General features: G+C 44.7%; 1 protein-coding gene across 4 annotated transcripts in view; it reads left to right on the top strand.

Moving 5' to 3' along the window:
* The first annotated feature begins 457 nt into the window (after positions 1-457).
* ccdc124 (coiled-coil domain containing 124) overlaps positions 458-13,102 on the top strand; it is a 27,054-nt gene continuing 14,409 nt past the window's right edge. The window contains exons 1-2 of one of the 4 annotated variants that reach the window (XM_048560161.2): positions 458-528; positions 12,812-12,984. In XM_048560161.2, coding sequence (XP_048416118.1) covers positions 12,826-12,984 — 159 coding nt within the window. In that variant the 5' untranslated portion in view covers positions 458-528; positions 12,812-12,825. Of the gene's footprint in view, positions 542-8,683; positions 8,788-12,170; positions 12,303-12,811; positions 12,985-13,102 lie in introns of those variants that run through there. The other 3 variants (XM_048560160.2, XM_048560162.2, XM_048560164.2) reach the window with 3 other exon arrangements.

Raw genomic sequence — 13,102 nt, 5'->3', positions numbered from 1 at the left:
TGGCTGCCACTTAAACAGCATGACCACTTCTTTCGGTTCCGAGGAGTGTCACTGGAGGGGAAACGTTAATTATGATTTATCTCCACAGATTCTGTCACATCTGCTGAGATTTTCCAGAAATTTTTGTTCTTGTCATTTCTTCAGAGACTTGCCTCTCACAAAGATGGAGGTAAAGGCGATAACACTTCCGGTGCTATCTGCCCCTGACAAACATGGTTACCATTCGCACTCTTTGTCATGTCTCATAATCACGTGCCCCTGACAAAGATGGCTGCAGCATCCAGTTTCAATGTCGGGGGGAAAAGATCTTTGAGGACCCCAAATTGTCCGCCGCTTCTGGATCCACGCTTCAATCCTCAGCGAAGCTCTGGATATAAAACAGGCTATCGTCACGAAATGTCGAAATACGCTCGAGACTGAAAACGCTTTGTTTTAATGAGCTGTGCAGTTGCTGTCAGGCAGGAGGATAGATAGGGTTATGTAGTCATCAAGGGGCGCCAGTGACAAGGCGTCAGCTGCTGGAGAGAGGTGCGTTGAGTCAGTGAGTAATCCACCCTCTGAATAACTTCAGACTTTGGTCTGTAAACCTCAACGCTTTTGAACGTATTTGTTCTCTTGTCGTAAGGTTTGGTTGTGATGTGCCCCAGCCCGTAGTCCAGCTTGTTGCCTTGGTTACCGTATGGGGCGAGCTGTGCCCTGGCTCCAGTTGCCATAGGAACTTTCAATCTGACCCCATTAACTTACTTTTGTTAAGATGCTAACAGTGGCCTTACCCAGTGAAGGGATTGAAGAGCCTACTGCACCACCCAACTCAACCCCACTGCAGGCAGTGGATTCCCTACTTTATAAGATAATAAAATGTGAGGCTGGATGAACACAGCAGGCCAAGCAGCATCTCAGGAGCACAAAAGCTGACGTTTCGGGCCGAGACCCTTCATCAGAAAAGGGGGATGGGGGGAGGGAACTGGAATAAATAGGGAGAGAGGGGGAGGCGGACCGAAGATGGAGAGTAAAGAAGATAGGTGGAGAGGGTGTAGGTGGGGAGGTAGGGAGGGGATAGGTCAGTCCAGGGAAGACGGACAGGTCAAGGAGGTGGGATGAGGTTAGTAGGTAGCTGGGGGTGCGGCTTGGGGTGGGAGGAAGGGATGGGTGAGAGGAAGAACCGGTTAGGGAGGCAGAGACAGGTTGGACTGGTTTTGGGATGCAGTGGGTAGAGGGGAAGAGCTGGGCTGGTTGTGTGGTGCAGTGGGGGGAGGGGATGAACTGGGCTGGTTGAGGGATGCAGTGGGGGAAGGGGAGATTTTGAAACTGGTGAAGTCCACATTGATACCATATGGCTGCAGGGTTCCCAGGCGGAATATGAGTTGCTGTTCCTGCAACCTTCGGGTGGCATCATTGTGGCAGTGCAGGAGGCCCATGATGGACATGTCATCAAGAGAATGGGAGGGGGAGTGGAAATGGTTTTAAACCAAGCGGAGGCTTGGGGACCGCTTTGCAGAATAAACCAAGCGGAGGCTTGGGGACCGCTTTGCAGAACACCTCCGCTCAGTTCGCAACAAACAACTGCACCTCCCAGTCGCAAACCATTTCCACTCCCCCTCCCATTCTCTTGATGACATGTCCATCATGGGCCTCCTGCACTGCCACAATGATGCCACCCGAAGGTTGCAGGAACAGCAACTCATATTCCGCCTGGGAACCCTGCAGCCATATGGTATCAATGTGGACTTCACCAGTTTCAAAATCTCCCCTTCCCCCGCTGCATCCCTCAACCAGCCCAGTTCATCCCCTCCCCCCACTGCACCACACAACCAGCCCAGCTCTTCCCCTCTACCCACTGCATCCCAAAACCAGTCCAACCTGTCTCTGCCTCCCTAACCGGTTCTTCCTCTCACCCATCCCTTCCTCCCACCCCAAGCCGCACCCCCAGCTACCTACTAACCTCATCCCACCTCCTTGACCTGTCCGTCTTCCCTGGACTGACCTATCCCCTCCCTACCTCCCCACCTACACCCTCTCCACCTATCTTCTTTACTCTCCATCTTCGGTCCGCCTCCCCCTCTCTCCCTATTTATTCCAGTTCCCTCCCCCCATCCCCCTCTCTGATGAAGGGTCTAGGCCCGAAACGTCAGCTTTTGTGCTCCTGAGATGCTGCTTGGCCTGCTGTGTTCATCCAGCCTCACATTTTATTATCTTGGAATCTCCAGCATCTGCAGTTCCCATTATCTCGGATTCCCTACTTTGACTGCAATTTAAATTTACTGACAATTTTTCATTGGCTAACCCTCCTGACTTTAAGTCACACAGTTATGGGTTCAGCTCCAACTCTGGAGACATGCCGGGTGTAATCAAGGCTGACACTGTCGGAGCAGTGCTGAGGGAGTGCTGCACTGTCAGGACTACAGTTTTTTCAGATGAGTTGTTAAACCATTTGTTTGTGAAAGATCCTGTGACTGTTTTTGGAGAAGAATATGGGAGTTTTCCCTGATTTCCCTTGATCAACATCACTAAAACAGATTATCTGGTCAATATCATTGCTTTTGTGTGAGTTTGCTGCATGCAAATTATTATACAAGTTTGACGACACTTTGAATGGTACTTTGGCTGTAAGACTCTTAGCGTACAGAAATTGTGAAAATCACTTCAAAAATGCAAATCTTGTCCCCGCCTGTCTTAAGACCTTAAGTAATTCTGGAATTCCCGAGATGTTTTTTCAGCAGAGAGGTTCTCCCCAAAAGTACTAAAATGAGAGCTTGTCTTGATTTTGTGTCTTTTGATGTAGAAAAGTTCTGAGGTGCTTCACAAAGACAGAATCTTAAAAATTACAAAGATGGGAAGAGTTAAAAGGATGAACTGCATCCTAGAATAAGAATTATGAAAGTAGCTTCAATAACAGTTAATGTTGATGCTGGAGGTAACAAGATTCATGAAAGACCATGTTGAGTATTTGTTATTTTAAAATTCATTAGTATAGGGAAATATAACCATGACTGGGACTTTGAAGGAGCTGACCAGTTTATAAATTAGATTTTCATAATTAATTCATCAGCAGCATAACTTGGAGATGTGATAATGGGATGTCTGGAATTTTGGTCAACCATGGACCAATAGTTTCTCTCCTAAGTCATGCGACACAAGGATTGAGGAAAAGGAGTGATTGAAAAGGAAATCATTGGAATTAGAGTCAATTTAGAGTCAAAAATAGATATAGAAAAAGAAAGAGAGAGACAGAGAGATTTTATTTAGAGGTAAATAATTCTTGAAAAAATAATTTAGTTATTCAGGAGCAATTTCCTATTTGCCTGAGTTAAATTCCACAACCTCAATTGTTCCCTTTCTGCACCTCTGAGAATAAGTGATGTAACCCTCGTTAGCAAGACTGTGAAGATATGAAATGTCAAACAGAAGTTTTTATTTCAGGGTTAATTCATATTTACTGTGAACCAAGTTCCTGAAACTCTTGGGATGGTTGATAGCAAGATCTGTTTTCAGACAGTGGAATGACATTAATCATTCAGAATCGTGCAACAATTCACTAACTCTTGGTGCATTCATTTTATTCATTCACGGGATGAGAAGGTGCTGGTGAGTGGCCTTTTTAGACCCTACAGTCGATGTGATATTGGTGCAACCACATTTCTGTAGGAGAGGCAGTTGTGGGATTTTGACCCAGTGACCGTGAAGGAAGGGCAATATGGTTTCAACTCAGGATACTGAGTGATTGGAGGGGAGCTTGCAGGAGATGATGTTCCCGTGGATCTAATGCCCTGGTCCTTCAACCCTAATGGCAGTAGAGATCACCAGAGTTCAACAATGTTATGGAAGGTGCCTTGGTGTGTTGCTGCAGCGCATCTTGTAAATTATACACACTGCAACCACCATGCATTGGTGGTGGGCAGAGTGAATGCTGAAGGTGGTGAATGTGATGCCAGTAAAGTGAGCTGGATGATGTCAAGCTTCTTGAATGTTGTTGCACCTGCACCCATCCATGCAAAAGGGGAGTTATTCCATCACACTCCTGACTCATGCCTTGTAGACATTGGACAGGTGGTGAGTTACCCGCTACAGGATTCTTGGCCTCTGATCTCCTCGCGTTGCCACAATAATTACATGTCTGGCCAATAGTAACCCCCGATGGAGAATACAGTGATAGTAACATCGTTGACTAAAAAGTTGGATTCTTTCTTGTTGGAGATGGTTAGTGCCTGTCATTTGTGTGACGCTTTGCCGCTTGCTGCATTTCAGTCCAAGCTTGAATATCCTGCAGGTCATGATTTTCAATATTTGAGGAGTTGCAAATCATAAGCAAACATCCCCACTTCTGATGGATGGTACGTACTTGATAATACAACTGAAGATGATTGATTCTAGGCATTGCCCTGAGGAACTAAGGTGTCTTCTGATGCAATAGTGGTGGCCCCACTTCTGAGCCATGAAGCCCAAGTTTAAGTCATATCTGCTCCAGAAGTGTCATAATGTCTCTGAACAGATTGATTAGCAGATATCTACCCTGAGGAGCTCCTGCAGTGATAGCCTGGAGTTGACTGATTTCTAATAACCACCAGTGCCTTTCTTTGCCGAGTATGACCCCAACCAGTCAAGAGTTTTTCTCCTTTGAATTACATTGATTGCAGTTTTGCTCGTGCCCTTGATGTCAAACTCAAGCAAATGTTGCTTCATCGAGGGCATTCACCCTCATTTTCACCCATTGAGTTCAACTCTCTTATGTATGGATCAAGTCTGTAAGAGATCGGGAACCATGTGGCAGAACCTGGCTGAGTGTCAGTGAATAGGTTATTTTTGAAAAAGTGCTGTTTGATAACACGGTCATCAACAACCTTCCTTGTTTTGCTGATGGGGCTGGGTTGGATTTGACTTGCTTTTTGTGGGCAGGACATAGCTGGGTGATTTTCCATATTGTCGGGTAGATGCCTGTGTTGTAATTGTAACTTGCCTGGGGTTGCAGCTATTTCAGGACCGCAAGTCTCTGGTATTATTGCTGGAATGTTGGTAACATCCCTCGGCTTTGCAGTATCCCAACGGCTTCAGACATTTCTTGCCATCATATGGAATGAACTGAATTGGTTGATGAGTGGCACCTCTGGAGAAGGCCAAGATAAACAATCCACTTGATACTCCTGACTGAACATTATTGCAAATGCTTAGCCTTCTCTTTAGCAGGGATGAGCTGGGCCTCCCTTGTTGTCAAAGATGGGGATTTTTATGGAGGGTCCAGTGAGTTATTTCATAGTCCACCACCATTCACGACTGGATGTGGCAGGATTTCAGAGCTTAGATCTGATCTTTTGGGTGTGGAATTGCATAGCTCTGTCTATCACTTGGCTTTTGCTCTTTAGCTCACAAGTAATCCTGTGTTTCGGCTTCACCAGGTATGCCTGGTGCTGTGATCAGAGATAATGGGAGCAGCAGATGCTGGAGAATCTGAGCTCACAAAGTATGGGGCTGGATGAATGCAGCAGGCCAAGCAGCATCTTAGGAGCACAAAAGCTGACGTTTCGGGCCTAGACCCTTCATCTGAAAAGGGTCTAGGTTTCTGATGAAGGGTCTAGGCCTGAAACGTCAGCTTTTGAGCTCCTAAGATGCTGCTTGGCCTGCTGTGTTCATCCAGCTACACAATTTGTTATGCCTGGTGCTGCTCCTGGCATGCCCTCCTGCACTCTCCATTGAACCAGGGTTGATCCCTTGGCTTGTGGTTAATAGCTGATTGAGGGATGCGCTGGAACATGAGGTGTAGATTGTGTAGGAGTACAGTTCTACTGCTGACAGCTCTTAGTGCCCCATAAATGTCCAGTCTTGAGTTGCTTTGACAATGTTAGGGGTTAAAAATAAGTTATTGCTGTTGTGCTCCTAAGATGCTGCTTGCCCTGCTGTGTTCATCCAGCTTCCCATGTTGTAATCTCGGATTCTCCAGCATCTGCAGTTCCCATTATCTCTGATCGCTGTTGTGATATTGCTATGTGCTCGGAATCTTATCTTGAAGGCAAACCTGACCCTGAAGTGTATGTTTCATGGGTGCTTAATGCAGTAATATTGGAGAATGCCATTGAATCCACTACTGACCCGGAGTTCGTTGGGAAATTAGTGTTTGGAATGATCACGTATTCGAAGAAGCACTGACTTCCTCGTAGAGTAGAAGGCAGTCATTCTATCCTTTGAGCATGTTCTGCCTTTCAGTCAGATATTGGATGATCAGTATTTTATCCCCATCTGCCCATGGTTCCTTATTCTTTTTTTTAAACATAACAATTTAGTTTTTAATTATTTTAGTAAGTAATTTGAGACAGAGACACACAGGCAAACAAAATGAGGGACCCCACCTTCTGACCTACTTTACATGACTTTAATACAGTACTGCGAATGCTGTGGATGTACAACAGTACAAATTGTATAAAATAATGGGCTTGTCCTTACACTGATACAGGAAATGGAAACCATTGAGCGAGTTACGCTAGTTTGAATGATTGAAAACAATGAAATGAATAACTTATCTGGTAACAAATTTTTAAAAGCCACATTAAAAGACAAACAGAAACAGAATAAAAAAAGTTTGCAAAAATGGATTTTTGGGGATTGGAAATATGGCTTGGTCAAGTATTCCTACCATTGCAGACTACACTAATAGCTACTTAATTTCAATGGTTCATATAAACTGGCTGTTTTTATTATTTATAATCAAATATAATAAGATTAACCAGCAAGTGATAAATGGCAAGTGCTGGAGAGACTCGGAGAGACTGGGGAGAGCAAAGAGGTTTACAAGGATGAACCAGTGACAAGAAACAGCAGTTCAAAAAACAGATTGGAAAGTTAGAATTATTTTCCTTGGAGAGATGACTAAAAGGAGATTGGAAAGAATATTTCAAAATGTTAAGGGACCTGAACTGATGGGTAGGAACTGTTCCCATTAACAAGGATCAAGAACAAGATGGGGACAACTTTAAAGTTTTTGCAAAAGTAGTAATTGAGAGTAAGTAAAAAACCTCCCTCAAAGTATTTCGAGCCTGGAATACACTGCCTGGCAGACTAGTGGAGACAAGTCTGAGGTATTCAAGATGGAATAGGATGATTATTTGAATGGACTATTGCGTGCAGCTTTGGTCTCCTTACAAAGATATCCTGGTTACAGAGGGAATGCGACAAAGGTTCATCAGACTGTGTTTCCTTGATTGGTAGGACTGACCTATGAAGAACGACTGGATCTGGATTCACTGGGGTTTAGAAGACTTGGAGGTGGAGGTGTTGATTTCATACATCTATAAAATACCAATTAGACTGGTTAGGTTGAATGCTGGAAGCATATTCCCAGCCAGGGAGTTTAAAAACCAGGATCACAGTCTAAGGATACAGGATAGGCCATTTAGGATTGAGATGAGAAGAAATTTCTTCAGAGTAGTGAACATGTAGAATTCTCTGTCATACAAAGTGGTTGAGGCCAAAACGCAATGTTTTCAAGAAGGAGTTAAATATATCTCTTTTTGGGCTAAAGGAATCAAAGGGTACAGGGTGAAAATTGGAACATAGTATTGAGTTGGATGATCATCCATGATCATGTTCGTAGAATCATAGAATCCCTGCAGTGTGGAAACAGGCCCTTCAGCCCTACAAGTCCACGCCGCCCCTTGCAGCACCCCACCCAGACCCAGACCCAGACCCAGACCCAGACCCAGACCCAGACCCAGACCCAGACCCAGACCCAGACCCAGACCCAGACCCAGACCCAGACCCATCCCCAGACCCAGACCCATCCCCCTATAACCCACACATCCCTGAACATTACAGGCAATTTAGCATGGCCGATCCACCTGGCCTGCCCATCTTTGGACTGTGGGAGGAAACTGGAGCACCTGGAGGAAACCCATGCAGAACGGGAGAATGTGCAAACTCCACACAGACAGACACCTGAGGATGATGGGGACAGGTGTGTCAGTGTGTTATAGTGGGGTACGGTGCTGATGGGGACAGGTCTGTTGCTGGAGACGGAAATAATTTGTGAAGATTTCAGTGGCCTCCATGCTAAGCTTTGTCTGTTTACATTGAAATGGCAGTTGGTAATTAATGGAGCCTGACTTCAGGCTGCATTGAGATGCAGAAACACAATGGGCCAAATGGTCACGGTGTAAATTCCCCTGGCCCAGGGTCTGCCCCCTCAGGAGCAGGGTCCAGTATGTAATTACTGGTGTGAAAGGGAAGTCTTGGTGCACTTGATAAGCAAAAGGATGCAGGAGCTGACTGTGTTTTTAAAAAGCCACAACCTCTAGGAATGTAGACAGTGCCAGTGGCCAACCTTTTGCCCTGTAGCCAGCACTGGATGAATTTTGATTCAGCGCTATATTTGAAAAGAAAATGAATAATCTTCAAAAAGGAATTGGATAAACACTTGTAAAGAGAAAAGTAATTTTTAGGGAAAGAGCAGGGAGTGGGATAACTCATTTAAAGAGCTAGCACAGTCACAATGGGTTAAATGACCTCTTGTCCTTTAAAATATTATTTTATTCATCTGTTCCCATATTTTTCTTTTGTTCGACAGTGTTAATGCACATGCTTTGCACACTGGAGTAATATTCCTTGAGGTTTGAGTCTTTGCTGTCTCATGTGGCCCTGCCTTTTTTCAGTCCAGGTTTTGTCAAAATTGCAAAGTCATTCTGTGTTGCTTGACCTCGACCAGATCCTGTTCTGTGTCACTGAACTTCCTGATTTGTGTCTGTCTTTATACCACTGTTGCATTCCTCCACTTCACTCTCCTCTTCATCGTCTGTCTCAATCCTGGTGAGTGCTGGGGTCTGGCTGGGTTTATTCTGTGTCTGCATGTTAAGTTTAAAGAGTTGAATGGTGACTTAATTGAGGTGTTTTAAAATGATAACAGAATTTGTTGGATAAAACAAAGAATTGCAGATACTGAAGATCTGAAACAAAAAGCCGAAGTAGCTGGAGAAACTCAACAGGACAAGCAGCACCTGTGAGAAGAAGATAGAGTTAACTGGTTAATGAAGAGTAACTGGACTTGAAACATTCTCTCTGCTTTCTTCTTGTGGAATTGGATGGGGTCAATTAAGAATAACTACTTCCTCTAATAGGGGAATCCAGAATCTCAAAAACTTTCAAATGGAAGTGGGGCCTCTTCAGGAGAGAAACCAGGATGTGATTTTTTTCGCAGAGAAAGGCCTGTCAAATTTTTTTCCCCACAAAATGGCAGTTTTTTAAAAAAATGTCATCAATAGAGTCTTGTTACATGAAGTTATTTAGAAATGTGGTGCAAAGGTGAGTATGTGGAATTGTAATGTCAATAAGCCATGACAGTAGGCTAAAACAGGCTGAAAGGGATGAATGGCCCCCTATCTCTACACTTTTGTGGATGTTGTCTCGGGCTGCAGTAAGGCACATGACCAGGCTTTCAATGATCGTTCCATTAATATTTTACAGTGGTAAAGATCACGCATTGTTGTTATCCTAAGTGGTGATTTCTTTAGAGGAATTAGCACTTGGGGACTCAGTTTAAAGCTAAGGGGTCTTTCATTTAAAATGGTGATGATGAGGTTTGTTTTTCTCTTGGAGGATTGAGAGTTTTCCCCAGAGAGTGATGGCGAATCATTTGAATATTTTTCAGGGAAAGAAAGAAAGAGAGAGAGAGAGGGAGATTAGTGACTATCAAAGCAGTCAGAATTTAAAGGGGGTAGGCAGGTGAGTCGAGGCTGCAGTCAGATCCTCTGTGATTTTGTCAATTGGTGGAGCAGCCTTGAGAACCAAATGACCTACTCCTGCTCCTAATATATACGTTTTATCAGTAGTGTCATTTGGGTCAGACTTTGCATTTGGTTGACTATTAAGACTCTGATTCTATATTGAAGAATAGAGGGAGATCTCCTGGAGTCTTGGTAACATTTCTCCATTCATCAAAGTCGTCAAAAGTGGCAGTTTAACTTGCTACTCATCTTGCTGCTGATTGTACTGCTGTCGATACAGGATGGCTGCATAACTGCAGTGATTGCACTGCACCTATTACAAATCTATGCAAAACACTTCTGGAAAATTGTGACTCGATGTGGTGGAATGCATGTTTTACCAACTGTGGGTTTTCCGGATTTGAAGGTAGAATCCAAATGTCTTGCAGTGCAGAAAGAGACTGTTTTCACCATCCTGTCTCAGCCAGCTCTTTGAAAAAACTATCCAGTTGAGCCTTGTGGCCCAGCCTTTACTCCATACACCTACAAATTGGCCCTGATCAGGTACAAATTCAACGTCATTTTCAAGGGTTCCAGCTGGACCATGATTTCTCCAGGGTTTATCTAGTGCATTCCAAATCTGAGCTGACCTCTGGTTTGGGGTAAGTCTTTCCGTGTTTCCTCATTGACTGCCAATCCACTTGCTGTATCAAAACCTCTCTCGCTTTTGAGCATGTCTCTTGAATCCCCAGTTGAACTTCACCGCTGTGAGGAAAATAATTAAGCAAGTTCCCTCATGCCAGACTGGTACAAAAGGTGAAGTCACATGGCATCAGGGGTAAACTGGCAAGATGGATACGGAACAGGCTTAGTCATAGGAGGCAGAGGGTAGCGGTGGGAGGATGCTTTTCAGAATGGCGGGCTGTGACCTAATGGTGTTCCACAGGGATCAGCGCTGGGACCTGTGCTGTTTGTGATCTACGTAAGTGATTTGGAGGAAAATGTAGTTGGTTTAATTAGTACGTTTGTGGACGATACAAAAATTGGTGGAGCTGTGGATAGTTAGGATTGTCAGAGATTATAGCAAGTAGCAATGAGTTGGAGGCATGTACAGAAGAATGGCAGATGGCTTTCAATCTGGACAAATGTGAGGTGATGCATTTTGGAAGGTCAAGTACGGATGAAAATCACACAGCAAATGGCAAGACCCTTCAGGGTATTGATATGCTGAGGGGTCTGAGTGGTGATGGTGAGGGTGAGGGTGGCAGCACAGGTAGAAAAGGCATTAAAAAGGACCTTTGGCATGCCTGCCTTCGTTGGAAGGGGCATTGAGTATAATGACAGGCAAGTTATTGCTACTGATTTTATAGGATTTTAGTCAGGCCATACTTGGCATATTGTGTACAGTTCTGGTCACCACACTACCAGAAGGATGTGGATGCTTTGGAGAGGGTATAGAAAAGGTTTACCAGGATGTTGCCTGGTATGAGGGGGATTTTAGCTATGAAGAAAGGTTGGATAGACTGCGTTTGTTTTCACTGGAATGCAGGAGGTTGAGGGGTGAACTGGTAGAAGTTTGAGGTTGTGAATGGCATGGATTGATTAGAAAGTATGAGGCTTTTTCTCAGGGTGGAGGGGTCAATTACTAAGGGACACAAGTTACAGGTGTGAGGGGAGTTTAAAAGAGATGTGTGAGGCAGGTTTTTCACATTAAAGAGTGGCGATGCATTGCCGGAGGAGGTGGTGGAAGCAGACGCAGTAGCAGCATTCCAGAAACACAGGGACGAGTACATGATTAGGAAGGGAATATAGGAATACAGATCCTGTAAGTGAAGACAGTTTTAGTGTGGAAGGGCAAAATGTGACAGCGCAGGTTTGGAGGTCCGAAGGGCCTGTACCTGGACGGTTTTGTACTTTGATCTTTCTTCGGTCTCTCCAGGTCACTGGAGTTCCTCATTCCTGGTGATACTGTACTGAAACCCCTCTGCAACATTTTAAACTTTGAGATCCATTCAAATGTTTCGTAGAACCCTTACAGTGTGGAAGCAGACCATTCAGCCCATCAATTCCATACTGATCTTCCAAAGGGCTTCCCAACTAGACTCTACTGCCCCATCCTATTGCTGTAACCCTGCATTTCCCATGGCTAATCCACCTAGCCTGCACATCCCTTGACAATACGGGCAATTTAGCATGGCCAGCCCCACAGTCCATAGATATGCAGGTTAGGTGGATGAGATCAGAGCACCTGGACGAAACCCACACAGGCACAAGGAGAATGTGCAAACTCCGCACAGAGAATTGTACGAGGGTGGAATTGAACCTTGGTCCCTGGCACAGTGAGGCAGCAGTGCTAACCATTAAGTCACCATGCTGCCCATCTATTAACTTAATCTATTCCCTCACTTGAGCTAATCTCTATGGTTTTGTTTTATATGGGTGTTGCATTATAGGAAACCTATTTCCAATGTATTTCTACTGAGTCATTCCACAACTGGAGCACAGAATTCGATGCTGACACTTCAGTGCTGTACTGAAGGAGGGACAGCCTTCAGCTGAGACCATTAAAACTGAGTCTCTGTCTACCATCTCAGCTGGAAGTAAAAGATCTCTATTTTGAAGGTGAGCAGGGAATTTCTTCCTGTAATAAATGCAAAATACTGCGGATGCTGGGAATCTGAAACAAAAACAGAACGTGCTGGAGAAACTCAGCGAGTCTAGCAGCATCTATAGAGGCAGAAACAGAGTTAACGTTTTGAGTTGGAGTGTGTTCTTCCCTGTGTTGTGGCTGGTACTAATCCTTCATTCAGACTTCGCCAATCTGACTATTTGATTTATTATCAAATGGGTTGCCTTTGGGAGCTTGCTTTGCTCATTGATTTATGATTCCTACGTGGCAATGGTAACTACCATTCAAAAGCACTGCATTGACTCTAAAGTGCCTTGAGGTTTCTGGTGGTCAAGAGAAACAGTATAAAAGTTTTTTTTAATCAGATTTTTCCTGATTCAGTCTGACCGTATTGGTCAGTTGTTGTGTGTCTGTGTCTGACTGTCCTCCGTAACTCAGGGTCAACTCCACTTTCTCCCCTTCCCCAGTGTTTCTCTGAAATCTGTGTCCTTTTTTCTGGCAGGTGGCAGCGGAGGGATGCCCAAGAAGTTTCAGGGAGAAAACAGTAAATCAGCAGCTGCCAGGGCTCGGAAAGCAGAGCAGAAGGCAGCAGCCGACGCGAAGCGACAGCAGGAGCTGGAAGACGCCTACTGGAGAGATGATGACAAACACGTGGCGAGGAAGGAGCAGCGGAAGGTGTGTTACCTCATTTCAGAACTCTTGACGCGTTCTCATGTTGTGTCTTTGTTCCAGGCTGAGCTCCACATTGCTGAGTAAGAGCCCAGCTTGCAGTGTGTGCGCTTCGTTGACTGAT

The sequence above is a fragment of the Stegostoma tigrinum genome, chromosome 30 (assembly GCF_030684315.1).
Source record: "Stegostoma tigrinum isolate sSteTig4 chromosome 30, sSteTig4.hap1, whole genome shotgun sequence".
Classification (NCBI taxonomy): Eukaryota; Metazoa; Chordata; class Chondrichthyes; order Orectolobiformes; family Stegostomatidae; genus Stegostoma; species Stegostoma tigrinum.
The sequence above is the reverse complement of the archived record's forward strand: the minus strand, read 5'-3'. Positions and strand labels throughout refer to the sequence as shown.